The 20,795-nt window shown below is 35.3% G+C and overlaps 1 protein-coding gene across 1 annotated transcript; it reads right to left on the bottom strand.

Moving 5' to 3' along the window:
• Nucleotides 1–200: 200 nt before the first annotated feature.
• LOC149536400 (transmembrane emp24 domain-containing protein p24delta9-like) lies at nt 201–20,243 on the bottom strand. The gene is made up of 4 exons (XM_089807711.1): nt 19,670–20,243; nt 17,907–18,116; nt 709–785; nt 201–629 (listed from the first exon to the last, which is right to left on the bottom strand). The coding sequence occupies exons 1-4, from the start codon at nt 19,898–19,900 to the stop codon at nt 485–487; spliced, it is 663 nt and encodes a 220-aa protein (XP_089663837.1). The 5' UTR covers nt 19,901–20,243; the 3' UTR covers nt 201–484.
• Between the last annotated feature and the right edge of the window lie 552 nt (nt 20,244–20,795).

The raw sequence follows: 20,795 nt of genomic DNA, 5'->3' as shown, positions 1-20,795 counted from the left end.
CATGGCTTAAAGCATTAATTATTTAGCAGATCTCGCAATATTCAAAAATAACAGGAGTAAAAATTGGTGTCTTAGTTCTACTATGCTGCGAGGTCAAGTTGAGAATGGAGTAGACGGGGATCACAATTCCTATAAAGATTCATAAATATTTCTGGATAAGCTACTCCCAGGATTGCTATGGAAAATTGGCACACAAATCATACTTATGCAAGTTATAATATTTGCATAAATTGCAAGATTATTGTACTTTGAAAAATAAGGGTCCAAACTTTTTCACAAAGACCCCGTATAACTCCTATTTCTGAATTCATACATATTTCTGAACCTGCGAATTTAACTAAAAATGAATCCAAATTATGCCATCTTTGATGTTTTCTGATGTAGAAAATTGGCTGGCACGAAAGATGTACAACAATTAGCTCCAATTTCGAAAACATGAATATCAAGAGAATCGTCCAGATTACACTCAGAACTGCCCAGAGATTTAGAGCAATTTCTTCCTCTCAAAAAAGCTCTTCAAATGCCAAAGCTGCCAAGCTGCCACTGATAAACAGACAAAGAAAGACATAATACTGAACCAGGCCATTCTAGAATTTGTTGATATATTCAGGTTCCGCATTTCTTCTTCTCTGTTAGACAGACAGAGCTAAGATAGTCAATTCAATGACATTATCAAAAGAAGATTAACATTTTTTCAGATGCCTGTACCTTTCCCGCAAATACAACATTTCATCATGTATAGAACTAACATGTTCTTCAAGCTTTCTCAACTCTAGCTCCATACCCTGCAATATTAAGAGCCATCAAAAATTCAGTGGTTCGATGTCTCAAAGTTTCAAACTCAAGCAGATTATCCACCCATCACTTGCAAATTAAAGTCCAATAAAATTTATGAAAGAAAACTTGCCTGCTTATTTTCTTTATTTTGCCATCAACTTACAGCTAACAAACTAATCTTGCAAGAAACTAGCAATCCAATCAGTTACAAATTCTTGACTATTTTTTTGCTGAAAATCTAAATTTGAGTGTAATTAGAACAGAATATAGTCTAGATTTAAGAATATACATATAATATGCATACAAAAGGATTGCTAAGGCATGCAGGACAGATTTAAAAAGTTTAAGATCAATCATTAGTCTGAATGAATAAGATGGTACAGAGTTTTGGATTCTTCTTTGACTTAAAAGGCATCCATATAATAAGCTAACAAAAGGATTGTCAAGGCATGCAGGACAGATTTTTTAAATGTAAGACTAACCAAAAATTAGAATAAATAGGATGATGCAGGACATATGGATTCTTCTTCAACTTAAAGGCATCCAGGCTCACTCCAATTGTGGAATAGTGTAACTAACAAGGTCTCAATCAAGCTCCAATGGTGCAAGGTCAATACACTTCCACTGCAAGAAAAATGTCAGATTTGATGTCTCTCAAAGCAGAAATCTAGTCCAGAAATGCACCAGTCTCCCTTTTGGAATAGCCATTATAAATAAAACTCTCACCACAGCAATGGAAGAGCTTTCAAAACGTTTGGGACAAAGTCTGGCATCATTTTACTTCTTATACATATTTTCAGAACTAGCATTTCAAGTACTCTCCCCACATATCACAAGAGCGTGAGTAGTTCATTGTTTTCCACTCCAAATCTATGATTTTGTAAGAATGCCCCCCTGTTTTCCTTATCTTCTTCAAGGGTAATAGTAACCCACCCAAATGCCTAATACGACACCTAGATTCTGGAACCTAAAACATAGGATTTCTTTCCTATGTGGAGCTATTCAAATCCTGCCCGATGGGGTCAACACCCCAATATCTCCCCTCTAAAACCTACAATGATGCAACATCCTCATCACCTCTTCAATTATCATAATGCACCATAAATATCCTTATCACCTCTTAAATCATCAAAATACACCACTAAAGTGCCCTCAACCCTCCTTTCACAAACACCATTCAATGGGGTATAGAAACCCTATGCACCACCACATAACATTTTTGCAATAATGTTGAAGTCCCCTTGGATATTTGTTATCAAGCATTCAACAAAATACCTAAATTGTTTCTGAACCATGGCCCTTTAATAAAAAAGCAGCGCACATCGATGGCATGCATGGCATACACTCATAGGAGGGCGAGGGATGTGTGAAGCATACTAAAGAGTAAGAAGTAGACCTAGACAAGTCATCAATAAAGATCAATATACCTCGCTAGATGACTCATAATGATAACGCACAACCCAAAATTAACAATTATAGTAAAATCCTGATCACAGTGTCTCGCTTCTTTAAAATATTCCTAGTCAAATTTAGCAATAAAAAATCCTTTGAAACATGTCTCCACATAGAGAAATAGGTTGTGACATACAACACATTTTCATTGTACCTGTCTACTACATACTTTGGAAATTTAGATTCTAAAACTCTCATGCTACGATAAACTTGCATCATCAACCTTCACCACAAATGCATTTAGACCTTGATCTTTTGGAACATCTTTGAAATTGGTAACTTACAAGCTGCATGCATGTCCACCTTTTTTCCCTTATTTTCATTAATAGTAACCCATCCAAGATGCCATATACCACATCTACAAGCAGGAACCTAAACCAAGGAATTTTTTCCCATGTGGAGCTATTCCCATGCTACTTGATGGGTTAGCACCCAAGTGTCTCCTCTCTAAAACCTACAATAATGCAACACCATCTTAAACATCCTCATTGCCTCTTAAAAGATCCTCAAAATTACACCACTATAGAACCATCAGTCCCCTTTTCAACAACACCATTCAATGGAGGAGCATAAATATTAAAAACCTATGCACCACCATAAGATACCACACCTGCAACAATCTGACTATCATAGTTCCCTCCACTATTTGGTATCAAGCGTTTGACAACATACCTGAATCGTTTCTGAACCGTGGCTCTTCACTAAATCAATACAGAAAATATATAGGGCATACATGGCATGCACCCATAGGAGGGTGAGGGAGGTCTGTAGCATAATAAAGAGTGGGAAGTACACCTAGAAAAATCAGCAAGATCAATATACCTCACTAGATGATTCATAATGCACAAATATGAATACACAATTTTTAAATGCTCCTGAGCACACCATACCTTCCCTTTCATAAAAAAATCCCTAGTAATATTTACCAACAACAAATTCTTTGAACACATCTCTAGACAGAGAAATAGGTAGTAATTTACAAAGCACTCATTCTAACACGACATACTTCAGAAATTTAGGTTCTCAAACTCTCATGCTCCACTCAATTTGCATCATCAACCTTAGTCACCAATGCATTTAGACCTTGATTCTTTGGAACATTATTGAATTTCGTAAACTTCAAAGTATTTGAGAGCTTATAAGGCTTATAACATTAGTAATCACCTGAGAATTATTGCTTGCTCTTTGCAATGTATTTGGACAAGACTCGACTAAGATTTTTTCTTTGTGATCTGATAAACAACTACCAAATACATGCTGAAACTAATAATGTGGTAAACATTCCTACTTAGTGCCGTGTGACCCAATAATACCACTACCAATAATATAAAAAAGGAATGATCTGTTATAAAAACCCTCGTTATCAATTCTGCCAAGTTATTGTAACACACTTCCACAGTTGATCATTTATGAGAGCATCCAGAACACACAGTAGACTAATGATTGGGTGTCTATGAGAAAGCATTAGAGGTATGAAATAATCAAGCATCACTATTCTTATCCTTCTAATCATCCTCACCAAGTATACCTTGAGCTCTGTGACCTCCTGCATATGATACTTTCAATTTCTACCCACAGGCATCCTCAACATTCCAGGCATCTTGTGCCCACCCTTGCAATCACCATCACAAGAATGTTTCTTGTTCTTATTGCCATTGCCTTGGAAATTCACTTGAATATAGATGCCTATATTGTTCATATGATTTACCTTTCCTTTACTCAACTTAGCCTAAAACCTTAATTCAATCACAAGATTCACAACTATCTTAGTAACAATTCTATGTTTTATAATGATAGCCAGCGAAATCCAATAAAATATAGCCCTGCATTCATCCTCCATAATAGCTCATCAGAGGACTTCCGACTCTTAAGAAAAAATGAAATCATCTTCCTGTCATTTTTCTTGTATTCATTTTCACTTGTCCAAGGGAACAAGATTCACAACTTAGTAACAATTCTATGTTTTATAATGATAGCCAGCGAAATCCAATAAAATATAGCCCTGCATTCATCCTTCATAATAGCTCATCAGAGGACTTCCGACTCTTAAGAAAAAATGAAATCATCTTCCTGTCCTTTTTCTTGTATTCATTTTCACTTGTCCAAGGGAACAAGATTCACAACTTAGTAACAATTCTATGTTTTATAATGATAGCCAGCGAAATCCAATAAAATATAGCCCTGCATTCATCCTTCATAATAGCTCATCAAAGGACTTCCGACTCTTAAGAAAAAATGAAATCATCTTCCTATCATTTTTCTTGTATTCATTTTCACTTGTCTAGAAAGTAATGATGTCTTAGTGAGCTTTGATGTGGTCTCTCTCTTCACTAAGGTTCCAATCCTTGATTCCATCAAGATTGTAGAGTGCAAGAACAACATGGAGATTGCTAGCTTGGTGGAATTGTGCCTCAAATCCACTTTTTTCTCCTTCCAAGGCATCATCTATGAGCAAATTGATGGAGTGGCCATGGGCTCGCCCCTCTCCCCCGTTATTGCCAACCTTTACATGGAGCATTTCGAAGAGCTTGCCCTTTGTTCCCCCTTAGACCTAAGTGGTGGAAAAGATACGTAGATGACACCAATGTATGTTGGCCTCATGGATTGGACAAATTAGATGAGTTCCACCAACACATAAACAACATTGCTAAGTGTATCTCTTTCACCAAGGTTGTTGAATCTGATAATCAATTACCTTTCCTTGATGTCCTTCTCATCAGGAAACCCGATGGTTCCCTTGGTCGGCGTGTTTTTCGAAAGAGCACACTTACAGATTTGTATATCCAATCTTCCTCCCACCACCACCCCAACCAAAAAGTTAGCATTCTCAAGACCCTTACTTTGAGAGCACTTAGAATCTGTGATACTGACCACCTTAATTGGAACTTAACCATCTCCGTTAGGTCTTCAGACACAATGGTTATTCTCACAAGCAAATTTCAAGGGCTTTCAAGCAAGCTGAGTCCTTTTTGTCCACTTCTGATCCCAAACCTTCCCCCCTGCCTCGTGTTTTGAATGCCTCCCTCCCTTTTGTGGAAGGCATCTCCAAAAAAATCTCTAAGATCTTGAGCAAAAAAGGTTTACGTGTGTCTTTCAAACCTCTCTCCAGGCTTAGGCACAGAGTCCCTCCTATCAATGACTCTAGAGATATTTATTCCAGCTCAGGAGTTTACAAAGTGTGTTGTTCCTGTAGCACCCCTTATATTGGCAAAACAAGCTGCTCTTTTCACACTCGGATCAAAGAGCACATTGCTAACATTAGACACGATAGGGTCTACAAGTCGGCCTTGGCTGAGCATTCCTCTTTAACCAAACATCACATTTGCTTGGAAAACACACAAATCCTTGCCAAAGAGGACAACTTTTTTTAAAGGAAGCTCAAGGAAGCCATCGAAATCAACAACCACCCCATCAACGTCAATCGAGATGACAAGTGGACCCTAAACCCTGCTTGGCAGCCTATGCTTGCTTCCCAGGATCGTCTTGAGAGTTAATCTTCTTCCGTCCCCCTCTTCCTTTGGCTTTTGCACCTCCTCTCCGTCGGTTGGTTTCCCTTGGCTCTCTCCCCCCCTCTGCTTGGGTGGTGCATACTCCCTCCATTGAGGTGTCTCTCTTTTTTGCTGGGTGATTTCGTCTGGCTCCTCTCTAGTTGCTCGCATAATTTGTGGATCATGTTTCTTTTCTGGCTATTGTGCCTTTAGTTCAGGGTCTTAGTCCTAGGCCTTGTTGTGTTCCACATTGGTTTTTTCTCTCGCCTTCCTCTGTGTAAAAAATTATTTAGTTATTTATGTGGCTTGCTCTTTTGAGTCTTAAGTTTTCTTATTTTATTTTTATTTTGATTATTAATATTAATTTTAGCAATAATAATAGCATTAATCTTTTACTAATTTATTTTTATTTTTATTTTTTGCTTTCTTCATTTATATTTTTATGTTTCAATAACTATTTTCTTATTTTTATATACTCGTATGAGCATATATCTATTTATACACATATATAGATATATATGCATACTGATTTACACATACATACATACATATATACATATATATATATATATATATATATATATACAAACACTCATGTTGTTTCGTGCAATTGTCTTCTGTTGTTATTCACACACACTCGCACATATTTGTTTTCATATATAGAGAGATTTTTGTTTATATACACACACACACACACGTTTGGAGATTTTTTCACTTTTTTTGCATTTTTATTTAGGCAGGTTTTTATATAGGTTCATATATATATATATAGAGGCAAGGAAACATTTTTGCTTTTTATTTAGTCGGTTTTTTTTATAGGTTCTTTTTCACTTTCCAGCTTGTTTTTTATTATCACTTTGGGTATTATTTTTTAAAAAACAATAATAATATATTTTTTGCTAGTAATTAATTTCTTTGGTGTAACTTAAAAAAACTTTTTGATTTCATTATTGATTTTTTTATGTTCTAATAACCAATCTCTTACTTTTATATTTACATGTGAGCGTCTATCTATACATATTTATATTTATATACATATCATATGTACATATATATAAATTCATATATATATATACATACATATGCGTACGCATATATATATATATATGTGTGTGTGTGTGTGTGTGTGTGTTGGAATTTTTTCCAACACACTCACATATTTGTTTTCATATATATAGATTTTTTGTTTATAGATAGGTATATGTATATATATACACGCACACAAACATGCAGGAGAATTTTCTTGCATTTTTATTTTGGCAGGTTTTCATAGTCTCGTGTGTGTGTGTGTGTGTGGAGGCATATTTGGCATTTTTGTTTAGCCAGTCTTTTATATAGGTTCATATATACACACAAACATATGTATGCTGATATATATATATATATATATATATATATATAGATTGATTGATATCAATACATATATAGATATATATGTAACTGTACTTACATATATATGTAAATGTAGATATAAATATTAATATATATATATATAGACATATTGCAAAGGCATATATATATATATATATATAGTGATTTATATGCATATATTAACATAGCTCAGCATAGGCTTTGTGTTTTGTGTGTTATGCTCAGTTTACTCCTGTTCTTGTATCGTTATTTTTATTTTATCCTGACATTTTTATTTTTCTCTCTCTCTTGTTGTTTCTCTTTTATTTATTCCTTGTGCTTTTAGAGATAGTCAAGGTGTCCTTCCTTGTGCTCTCTCTCTCTCTCTCTAGTCACCAAAATTCTAATTTAAAGCACAAAACTTTAAATTTGGAATATTAGCAATAAATATTTAAATTTTCACCATGTTACTATCATATATGTTGACCATGCAACAAACTCTCAACTAATTGATTATAGGACTAATTCAACTGTTGTGATTTGTGGATTGCGTCGACTATACAAACTAATAAAAATAGAGAACAATTTGCCTAATCACCCTCCAACATGCGTCAACCATTAAACCCAGATTTTCAAGAATACCTCAGATCTTTCAAACTTTTCATTTCAACATGGGATTTGTGAGTTGCCACCCATGAAAGCTGGGCCATTAATGGGATACTTGTTAATGGTCAAAATCTCTGTAGTCAATCACTTTGCATTGACATCTAATAATGTTGAACTTGGAAAGGCATCATGCATTAACATTATCCCAAGAATTTTATCAATTCATTTAGACTCCAAGAAATCAGTATGGGTAGCTTAGTATAGTATCTACCTATAATTACTGTTTCTTATCCTTTTATTCATCCTTGCTAAGTATACCTCGAGCTCTGCAACCTCCTGCATATGATACTTTCAATTTCTACCCACAGGCATCCTCAACATTCCAGGCATCTTGTGCCCACCCTTGCAATCACCATGACAAGAATGATTCTTGTTCTTATTGCCATTGTCTTGGAAATTCACTTGAATATAGATCCCTATATCGTTCATATGATTCACAACTATCTTAGTAACAATTCTATGTTTTATAATGATAGCCAGCAAAATCCAATAAAATATAGCCCTGCATTCATCCTTCATAGTAGCTCATCAGAGGACTTCTAACTCTTAAGAAAAAATGAAATCATCTTCCTGTCCTTTTTCTTGTATTCATTTTCACTTGTCCAGGGGAACAAGAGATCTGTCAAACAATCAAATAGTCTTCAGTCCTAACAAACACCAATGGAACATGAGCAAATAGCTCAAAATTCAAATTGTAAATCCTCAACTGGTCAACCTATAATGCCTTCAAAAAGATTCAACATAGGCCCAAAGTGATATTGACCACTTAGGTGAACATGTAGCTCAAATATAATATTGGTAGCAAAATTCATGCTTCCACACCCTTCCATTTGTGGTTAGCATCCTTATTCTTGATCTAAGTAATATCCTGTGAAGTGCTCTAAAATATTTTAAACAGTTCAAACGGTTTCCATATGACAAAAATTCTGGCATTTCAAAGTCCAGGCACCAAAATTCTAATTTAAAGCACAAAACTTTATATTTGGAATATAAGCAATAAATATCTAAATTTGACCATGTTACTATCATATATGTTGACCATGCAACAAACTCTCAACTAATTGATCATAGAACTACTAATTCAACTGTTGTGATTTGTGGATTGCGTTGACTATACAAACTAATAAAAATAGACATAAATTTGCCTAATAACCCTCCAACATGCGCCAACCATTAAACCCAGATTTTCAAGAATACTTCAGATCTTTCAAACTTTTCATTTCAACGTGGGATTTTGTGAGTTGCCACCCATGAAAGCTGGGCCATTAATGGGATACTTGTTAATGGTCAAAATCTCTGTAGTCAATCACTTTGCATTGACATCTAATAATGTTGAACTTGGAAAAGCATCATGCATTAACATTATCCCAAGAATTTCATCAATTCACGTAGACTCCAAGAAATCAGTATAGGTAGCTTAGTATAGTATCTACCTATAATTACTGTTTCTAGAATGTATTCCATACACCTAGAACCTCTGTTTGTTAAACTTTCTGTGCAGTGAATACTGATTTTTCCAGGGCTACTACAACTTAGACTTACATTATTATATCAAGCCAATTTCTGATTATATAACTCTCAGTTTAAGTTGAATTGCCTTCTCGAAAATGTGATCCTTTTTGTTCACATGCATGTTCCCATGAATTAAGGGAAATGAAGATGAGTTGTGACTATTGTAAGAAGCTCACAAAAGCAGCCCATAACTGAAAGACATGACAAGGTTGATAGCAGTGGGATAATCATGGTCCACACTAAGCATAAGCTCTGTTTACAAATCTTGAAAATATTGTGCAAGCTTATCCCCATGCTGTGCAAGGGAATTTATGTATTTGCTAGTAAGTCCTTTTGAAACTTTATTTGGTTGCTTCGTAGGGTCATTATTGGTGCCACAATGCAAGTTTTATTGCCTTTTGCAGATAAGAACTGCATATACTTTGAAAACAGCTGCCATATTTTCCTTGATTTTGAAAGGAGTTCCAAAGAAATTGAAGATGACTGCTTTCATCTCAAATGGCCTAAATAACATTTCTTGTTGCCTTCCAATCTATGAAACGACATAGAAGCATTGTTGGAATCTCTTTGGGTGCTTTCAAGGAATGGTTAAACATGTTATCCCTTGGTGTTTCCAGTAACACATAATTCCCTGTACAATAATTCCCACCTTGCTTGTAACTTAAAATAGTATGTAGACTCTTTAAAAGGTTTACATTAATAGCTGTTTCCCTGAATGTTCTTCTCTCAAACCAATACTGGAATACACATGCCACCTCATCAAGCATATTTCTTCTAAAATAGGAATATACATCATTAAATTTCCAGTGCCTTGATTCACTTTGTTCAAAAGAAATTGGAATGTTGGACATTGAGATGTCAAAACACATACTGGCACAAACAACTAAATTCTTCAAAGTGAAGCTATAAAAATCTAACCTGATGACACCTACCATTCCTATTTTCGCAATCAGATCACTCTAGGAAAAACAATAATTTTGAAGACAAAACCTTAGGCTATCAGCAAGATTAACTCCACTATCTGCCATGTTTGTTATCACTGATTGCCACCCATCTTATAAATTGCAAGACCCAAATCATTTAAACAGCTAACAAATTGAAAAACAAAAACTCGTAGAAGAGGCAATTTATTGGTTAAACACAGCAGATAAGAGTTGATAAAATTACCATAACAAAATAGTCTAACAAAGTCAATGGCCACATCCTCTCTTTCAATGCACACCTTAAGAGTCTGTTGTATATTTACCATGGAGATTGTTTCTGTGATATCAACGGCTGCTTGTTTGAACTTTGTTAGAAACTATAGCACTTATGCAATGTCTGAGTGTAAACGTTTTACTACCCATTGTCACCACATTTTAGTATGTGCCATATTGTACTTGTCTTGTGAATTATAACTGGTGATTTCGATATCTCTAATTCATTAAAGCAAACTAACACACCTCTTCTTGATTGTTATGTAGGGGTAGTTTGCCTTCTTATCATCTTTTCTAGCATTGAGATCTAGGTCCTTCTGCAGAGACACTAGAGTAACTTGCAGATGCCATGCTTTTGATTAAGTTTGTTTGCCAGTTGTCAAACTCAAACAATGCATTTGCGATGCCCAGATGTTCTTCAATAGTAGAAAATAGAGCTACATTGACTTCAGAAAAACAATTTTCATGCTACGATCAAGGCAGACGAGCAAAAGCTCCAAGAGAACAATATCTTCTAAGATTTAGGGAATGCTTGGGAGCTTAGAAAGAAAAAGTTATTAACTAATATGGAAAATTGCATGGTATATATAAAGGAAAAATCCTCTATTGTCGTCAACATTTGTCACACTGGCCACAAAAGCATTAATGTATGCTTCTCTTAATATTATAACTACTGCAAACTCATATTTTTCTTAATCTTCACCTAGACACTGAACAGCTTCCTTACACTGAAATGACCGTAGAGACATGAAGCAACGTGCTAGTGACCTCATCAAGGATTAAATCATAAACTCTAGGTGTTAGTTGGAAACCATACGAGCAAAAATAAGAAACCTAATATCTACTTAATGGTGGTCATCACATTACTAATTTACTACAGATAACAATGAACTTCGAGCACTCTGTGCAGTTTTACAGACCCTAACTGTATGTTCAGCAAGTAGAGATTACCAGCGGACTGAATGCAAATCCCAAAACATTTTGTATTTAAAGTAGAAAGAGAACAAACAAAAATATTCAAATCAAAAAGTTTGAGGAGAGAGAGGGTATCAAGTATGGACTAAAGAAAATGGTTGATAATTTATAGTGACACTAGTAAAACTACTACTAAAATTTTTCTCTATTGTTGACAGCTTGAAGTTTCGCAAAAATTAGCATTAGAGTGCTGAAGGGGAAGCACAGAGGGAGGCTTTTGAGAAGCAAAATGTTTCTTGGTGTCGAACAATGTGTAACATAAATAGAGCAAAAAAAGCCAAGAAAGCTGAGATTAATGCCAAGGAAGTCCAATTCATTCATATGAACTGGAGGCAGCTGAGTCCCTGCACAAGCTAACATGGGCAAGAAATTTCTTCTTGGTCTGTTGGCAATTCACGCTTTTCTGTTGAGTTACTACAGCTCCATTGTTAGCAGCGGATTTATCTCTCTTTTTTATGTCTTGCGAAATTTGATTTTTGATCTTTTGGTGCTGGCTCATCTTTAACCATGCTGCAATGTATCAGTTCTTTTGCTAGTTTTTGATGAAAGGTTGCTGTAATGTTCTGTAACATCTGATGTACAGGGTTTATAGTCCCTTCAAAACCAACTTATCTTAGTTGAAACAAATTCCAACGCCATAAAACACTTGTCTACAACTTCTGCTGTCTCAGAACCAACTACAATCTCAATCAGTGCAGTTGCCAAGTGTTCACCGTTCACCATCGGATCTTCTGAAATTCCCAACAGCAATACAAGTTGTCATAAACTATCAGAGTAGGCTTCTTTAGCCTATTTTGGACTCCATTCATTTACTCTAGGGGTGAATAATTTCCAAGCACTATAAATGCTATACCTGAATCCTGCAACAGATAATATTTCAAACAAGATCCAGATTGAATATCTATCACAATAACAATTTCTCTAACATACAGACAGCATATCAATCGCAATAACAGAAACCATTATTTTGTCAATCAACATAAGTAGAATGGCAGAGAAAGACAAAAATATGAAAAGTGATATCATTTATGTTTTCAGGGGAACCATTGGAATTAAAAAGAATGAAGACTCTTAAGCGATGCTTCTTATACAAGGTTTTTGAGAATCAGACCTAACCTTTATGTTAGAGATTTCAGCATGTGCACTTCATGATTCTTATCTTTTACTGTATTTTACAATTTCCATGACAATAGGTACCATAGAAAATTCCCTTACTACAGATGTTTAGCCAAAACTATGTCTCATAACTCAGTATAAAGTGTGAGCAATGATATTGCTAGATGTATGTAAAAGTAAATCATGAACCATTGTTACCAGGCTTAAAATATATAGTCTCTTTGGGTGTTCAACAAAAAATCAAAATTCCAGACTGATTTTCTACAGTACTTGAAAAATTGAAAATTCAGACCAAATCAGGCAAATCCATACAAAACCTACAACAAATCCAAACAGATTTCTTGGATGACAAATTCATTTGGCAATGCTACAGTTAAACCTTCAAGGACCCGTTTGGCTGCTGGAATTAGAAAATGCAGCATTGTCTAATAGTAGAATCTGTCAGATGTTGGATTTGTTAATCCGGAACTTGGTTTTGGGAATATGATTGGACCCATTTGGTTCACCTGGAATTTGATGGTGAAGATGCTTTTCCTGTGTTTGGTTGTACAAAGCTGGAATTGGAATAAGATTAATTCAACTCACCTGCAAGAGGTCACCATGATTGCTTGCTTGGAAGATTCCCCATTCTAGAGAGGCCTTAATGATGCTTTGGGCACACTGACCTGAATATGGGCTTCTCAAAAGCTGCAAATCAAGTAATGGGAGGGCACAGTGTTCAACCTCCTCTCTGTGTTCTTCACCAGTAATACTGGGTAGATCTTGAAGGAAATGCTCATATTTGGTCTCCAATGGCAGACAGGATGTGTCCTTGCCCCTCCCCATTGCTCAGCCTCTTGCGGTCTCATGAAAACCAAGGAGTTGGAAGCATTACATAAAAATGACACCTTGTTCTACCATTCAATAGCCTCCTCTTGCCATTCATCATTGAGTGAAAAATCCATATTCTTGTCTGTAGACAGAGCTTAAATTTGGATTTAGATTCCTGCCATGGATTGTGTTGCACCCCTGCCAGTTGTTCGTAATGGACAACCTGAAACCAGAGAGGAAAATCAAGAGTTCTTGTTCAGATTGAAACTTCCAGACATTTGAGATTTCCAACCATCTTCCTCTGCACACATACTGCTTCAAGCATTTGGTAAAATTTGCAGAGAGACTGTACATGATTGATGGGACACTGGAGAAAGTGTACAGCTATGATATGCAGAATTGATTCCACGCAAGGCGGCTGCTGGTTTGACCGAATTGGGGCTTGGGAATGGAGAGGTTGTGATGCTGTTGCTCCAGAATCATGTTAAATTTGCGCTTGTGTTCTTGGGGTAGTCCACTAATGGCAGTGTTACAACTACTGTGAATCCCTTTTATGTCCCTCATGAGATCGCCAAGCAGGTGAAGGCCCCTGCAGCAAAAATCTTTGTTACCCAGGCGGCTTATGTGGAGAAGCTGGGTGATTTGAGGAAAGAAGACTGATTTCGCTGTGATCACCATTGATGCACCTCCTGAAGATCGTCTGCCAATTTCTGTTCTGGCTAAGCCGGATGAGAGCGAATGCCCAAATGTGGACATTCATCCTGATGATGTCATTGCTCTGCCTTATTCCTCTTGTACTACTCACACACCAGACCCAAAATGTTTATGAAATATGGCTTAGGGGAAATCAAAATTGGAATTGCCAATTCAAAATCCACCTCCTGAGATGGAATCAACAAATCCTCATTTTGAGCCAAAATAGGAATACAAAACCTGAATGTCAATTCCAGTTTGGCACATCCAAACTACGGATTAGAAATTTTAGGAACTAGCAAATACCAATTCCAGTTCAATTCCAACAAACAAAAGGGCCCCAAATGACTTTCTTGAGGTCTTCAATGGATGTCTTTGGTGACTAAATACTAATTCCCTTAAACTGGGGGTTTTAACCACAAAATCAGCAAAGAATACAAAACCTAGAGGAGTTCCATCCTCAGGTTGGTTTAACCATAGTTCTTGATCCACAAGGAGATATAATGAAATATAAAATGAATTCTCAATTATATCCTTCTCTTTTGCTTGGTTTTCATTCAACATCCTATTCCTTCCAAGACTCACAACTACGCAGACATAAATTGATAAACATTTGTTAAATAATAAATTTATAGTTCCTCTGCATCATATTACTTAATAGTTTTTTGAAACAGCTTTAATTCCTTATACGTTTCATCTGTGATTGTGGATTGATCTGAACCGGGCAATGGTCCTGATTTTTGTACATACAATATCAACTTGCTTCACAAATGCTACGATGATTGATTTCCATCCAGATCTTGAAACAAATTGTCTTTATTACTGGGTAACCCTAGCAATGATGTCTTTTGGAATTTTTGCTAGGAATGATGCAATATGCCCAAATCAGATTGTGAGTGTGACCAATTAGGGGCATTGTAAGGGCCAGTCTCTCTACCATTTTGTGTACCTTTCTATCATTCTCTATTATCTCCCAATCTTTTTTAGAATAGAACAGTAAGTACAGAAGGCCTCATACATCCACCAAAAATTGTCCAGGAGTTAGTCATCACAATTCATAAAACTATTTGCAAACATAAATACCCTTGTGAATTTGTTACATAAATTCCCTGCTTCACAATTGATGTCTTTTGCACCAATCTGCTAGCCACTCTTTCTCATTCTCCTTACAACCCTGCAGAAACTCTCTTAGCCATTACTATTTTTGTTTTCACTGAGTGCCGTAAGAAGTTCCTAAAAACAGAGAAGAAATAGATAATAGAATTCAAAAACAACAATATTCATGGCTTCAACTGCACAGCCCTCCTCAGTAAGACTGGTCATCCCCAGCTTCACTGTTTGTTCTCTGAAGAATGAAAATTCAGTAAAAAATAATACAGATTTGATGTTGATAGATCAGTGTTAAAATGTTGAGAAAATAAATGTACCATGAAGGTCCATGTGCTCTTGATTGCAGAGGCTCTGCCCCTTAACAACATCCTATTTTGCAATACGGAAACACCAGAGGCAGTGCCACCAAACCCTGTGACGTGTACTGCCAATCAACCCCATCGATAGCCCCACCACCTGCCATCCCCAAATTTAGTTCCATGGCCTCCTGCCCTCATAAGTTCATAACCCATCTGTGACATACTATGATATTTAAATCAACGAGGAGAAACATTTACATGTCTGGGTTCACACTTTAAATTTATTATCTTTAAAATATAACAATACTGTTTTGTTTTTACTTTTAGTAATTTCATTCAATAAATGTGTGTATTTATATTTTTTTTTTATCTATATATATCTATGTTTATATAAGTAGTTGGTGACAGTGTAGATATATAAAATTATATATTTATATATTTATGATTTTTACATATTTTATATACTAAATTACTGGAAACCCCAAAAGCAACCCAGATTCCCTAACCCAAACCAGCAACTTCGTTAACATGTAATATTAGCCTCTTACCCTAATTTTTCTATTCTAAAATTACGCAGATATAATAACGTCAGATACAACCATCCTAGCCATTCTACCATAAAACTAGACTTTTTCATAGCGCTTCATTTGTAGCCACCATTTCTTCTTAGCTAAGAGAAGAATAGTGGCCACGTGTTTATGAGAAGCTAATACATAGAGCACAAAAATGGAGTTCTAAAATCATCAGGTATCATAATATATCAGTGCTCAGTGTTCATAGAAAACAAAAGGGTCATTCAATTAACAAATAAAATAGTAATACAATTTAAAAGCATAGAGAATTTGATTTTTAAAGAAAAGCTCAAGACTAAACACCATATCGAAGAGTATAATATTCATATCATGTCCAGTATGCAGATACACAGATCTGGTAACAAATGGGGAAATACCCTACAACTTTGGTGTGATCCTAATTTTTTTTATGTTTTCCAATCTCCATTCAAGTGAGATTGGGTGATTGCAACTTTTGAACTTTCAAAATATGCAACTCTATCTTTGTTGAAAAGATTTCTGACATACTGTCATCAGAGGTTTCGTTTATTTTGCTTCAGTGATGAAGGTAACCAAAGTAGATGCCAGCAAACATTACTGACATCAAGCACCCTCAAAGGTAACAGCCTGCTTCATTAGTGCAGGGACATATACCATTACAAACTGCCCAGTCAATACCCAAGGTATAAGTACTCCAAATTAGCATGCAAGCATCATCTCTGGTAGTAATCCCTCTATCAAAGGTCAAGAAGATCTGTCAAAATGGGTTATAGTTTACAGAAAGGTCACCAGGAGATGGGAAGACTTGAAGGTTTCCAGTACTGATACAGCAATTTTTCAAAAATTGGTGAGGGGGGAGGGGCTTATTTGGAGACGGCAATTTTTTTTAATAGTTTAAAGAGTCTAATACTAAATACAAAATAGCAATACTGTAAAACCAAAAGAATAAAGTAAATAATAATAGTAATGTCACATCAATATAGAGTCAAATATTTCAAAACTCACCTAATTGCATTACTGTATCTCATAGTGATACTAAATTTTCCAAATATTGCATATGATCATCATCATATCAGATTGATAATCGCTGAGAATATCATTACATATTCAAATTTTGAATTCAAAAAAGTATAGTTTGATGCTAAATTGCCAATATGCAAACAAAAATTAACAAACTTAGTACAGTAAACAAACCAGAAATCTATCTAGTACTATTATGTTGATGGTGCTATCATCTACTCCATAAGGTTGTGATCATGCATCTCAAGGTCTTCAGCTATCATGCTCTCAAAACCATTTAAATTGTCATTGGTCTTAAATTTTGCATTAAAAAACATTAAAATGAGGGCTAAAATACAGATAATAATTTAATATTATATTTTACAATTTTTTTTATCAGGGGACTTCGGAGTGACTTCACTTACCTCTACTATTCCAAGGCCCTACTATTCTAAGGCTGCCATGTTTCAGTGCCCTACTCTTCGGCTGGATCAGCTTGTGACCCTCTTTTCTAATTATTTGAATGGTAGGGGGTCTCCAAGTAACCATGGTTTATAGTCTTGCTTGAAAACTTTAATGGGGTCTCCAAGTAACCATGGTTTATAGTCTTGCTTGAAAACTTTAATGTTGCCTAAAACTCACTTCTCACCAACAGATCAAGTTTTAAAAAATAAACTACCAAAATTATAATAACTGACATTTTCAAGAGCAATCTGACAGGGTAATATTTGACTGGCATTGAATTTTGCCCAACTCACATTGTACTAGCACATTAAACCTGATTAGAATCTCATAGCACCAAATATATTTAGAAATATGTTTGACCAATGCAACAAAAAGTATCAAAGTAAATTTGAGAAACAAATTGGAAATTAAAATTGTAAAAAAGGATATATGCTTTGGAGTCCATACATCAATTTTATCTCTCTTGGCAATCTTGGTCCAGTCCTTTGCAAAAACACCAGTCTTCCATTCGATGTCAACAGTTGCCTTAACAACTGGTTGAACAGGAGGTATCCAGAAACAAGCCAGGTAATCCCCTGCCTCAGTGGTGGTGAAGGCAAATTGCCCTGATTCTACCTTTTCAGCATAATGCACGCTATTTCCATAAGGAGAAGTCACCTATACAAAAAACACAAGAATCAACGAAATAATAACAGATAAATGCTGGCAATGTCTCATTTCTAACAATCCCTAATCCCAGGCAAGAGCCTACAACATAGTGGTAAATTGTGAGCCTCTTATTGAAGAGGTCTTGGATTCAAATCTACTTGCACTTAATAAAAAATAATAATAATTAATCACAATACATAATAATTAATCTTGGCTTTGGCCTCTTACCGATCAAAAAAACAAATCCCTAAACTCAAAAAAGTAAACCCCACCCTAAAATTTATGGAAACTATTATCTGAGGTGAAACATCTGCTTGGGCCATCCCAACCTAAAAAGAGACATTTTATTTCAAGTAGTTGTGGTTCAATTTTTAAAAGTAACCCTGAATTTCATGCCTTATAACTCAACCCATAAGTCCAGCACACATATGGCAAGCTGAAAATCAAAATGGACCCTGTCAATACCAGAAATATCTGTGAAAAAATATTACAACACAGGCTATAGCCACATCATATTTATCCAATGCTAATCCTAGAAAAGTTAACCCAGTCCTAAACTATTAAAAGGGAAAGTACTGGTAAAACTTCCCAAAACTATAAAATTGGTCATAAGGTTTATGTTGTAAGTTTGTAATGGTCGGGAGAAATATGGAAATCATATAAATTTAATCATGCCCCGAAGACAAAATAAATGAAGATAAAATTGACTGAAAGATTGTGGTATAATTGTAATGGAGGGCACAACTAGAAATACATTCCAGCTTCACATCTACCCGCCATAATTACAGATCCTATAACTTCAGTGAAGTTGTTGGTGGGCTGTAGAGTAACACTAAAGGGTCCATTACAGTATAGCTTCTGTTTATAAATTATAAAAATGCGGTCCAAGCTATTTCACATCAAACTAAAAGAAAGCAATTTCCCTTACCCAAAAGTTATGCAGTAAACCAACCCAAGTTATGAAATTGAAAACTAATAACCCCACTGAAAAATATGAAGAAAGAAGTATTACCTCCCTGACAGAATTCAAATCTCAGTCTCTACCACAGTAAACGCATGGCGAGGTTGTGGTCAATGATTAAAGGATATGAAACTTAAGAGTCTAACCCGAGCACACCATAGCCATCTCCAAATTTAAGGTAACAATTAACCCTTAACAAAAATTGAAGTGATGTAAGGCAACAGCCTACAATTGTGAGTCTTTCATTTGAGAGGTCTTGAGTTCCAGTCTATTCGAACTTAACACATCATAATAATTAATTTCAACAAATAATAATAATTAACGTAGGCTTCAGCCCATTACCCCAAAATAAAATTAAGTAATCTGCAGGCAACGATTATCCCTTGCCCAAGATTTATCCAAACTCCTAGCAACAATTAGCCCTTCTATCACATGAAAAGCTCTCATCAAAGAAGCAAAACGTTTGATTTAACTTACTCTAACATCAAACCTTCCCCAAATTTTATCAAGTAATCTACTACCCACAATCAGCCATTATATCAAATGTAAACTTCGAAACACAAACAATTTTGGAGAAAATAAAAATGTTTGAATAACTTACCCTGACAGTGAGTTTGTGTTCATCTGGCACAGGCTGTGCGGTGATAGTCCCAAAACGACGTTCATCTGAGCCAGGTGCTACAACATGATAATTCCCCAACACCATGACATTGTTCTGAATCTCTTCTGCTATACACTTGGTCTGTCCTGATGGCAGATCAAACCGAAGGCACTGAATACCACTAACACTCAAGCATAATATTACCGAAACAAAAAACCCAAATCGCCCCATCTTATAAAAGCAATTTGGTAAGCCAAATGAAGCCTCTGAATAGTACAGATCCGCTCAAATTAATACCACTTAAAAGCCAAATGGGCAAGGCATTTTAAGATTTGATGGCACAAAACTTCCCGGGGTCTGTGGGAAAAAAAGCCAAGAAAAAAAATTTTGAGCACGTCAAATATGAGCGCGCAGGATCGTGCAAAAGTTATGTCATGGGGAAGTGCAGGATTTTAAAATTAACAACTGACAATTTCTGTCTAGTCGGCCATGTGGTTAATTTTTATTGGATTGGAGAGAGGGTTGTAATATTTTGATTGGTTGCAACACGCCGCTGTTGAATCAAATTTAATATGAATGAATGAGATATTGAAAGTCTAAAAATATAGTTCCGTCCTTCTCTAAATTTTCATTAAATGGCCTTCATTTGTCTAAATAATAATCATAATCCGCTGAAAAAGATCGCTCAAAGAAAATGGATCCAAAAAGCTTCGGCAAAAAGTCAACTACTGGAGGAATTTTTTATTTTCTTAAGTTTTAATAAATCTAAATGTTCATATTTTTAATTGTTTGAATTATTTGTCTTATAATTTTTTAATCTAAGGTAAGTGTATGCAATAAAAATATCAATCTATTTTTTTGCAAATGAAAAAATTAAAATAATAAAAGAAATCACATTAGACATTAGTCATTTTAAATGCAACAAATTGTAATTTCTACTACAAATTCTAAGTTAAAAGTACCCAATAATATCTTGTTTGATTTACTATTCAAGATTATTGAGGGTATGATCTCCCAACATAATGAAATGCAATATATTGTGCAAACTAAAAAGATGTAAAATATTAGGGTTTTGAGAACACGTAGGAGGAACTTGACCCAAATCTCACAATGATGAATGAAGTGC

Source organism: Cupressus sempervirens, chromosome 10 (genome assembly GCF_028749045.1).
Source record: "Cupressus sempervirens isolate cs-2001-9-10 chromosome 10, ASM2874904v1, whole genome shotgun sequence".
Taxonomy (NCBI): Eukaryota; Viridiplantae; Streptophyta; class Pinopsida; order Cupressales; family Cupressaceae; genus Cupressus; species Cupressus sempervirens.
The sequence above is the reverse complement of the archived record's forward strand: the minus strand, read 5'-3'. Positions and strand labels throughout refer to the sequence as shown.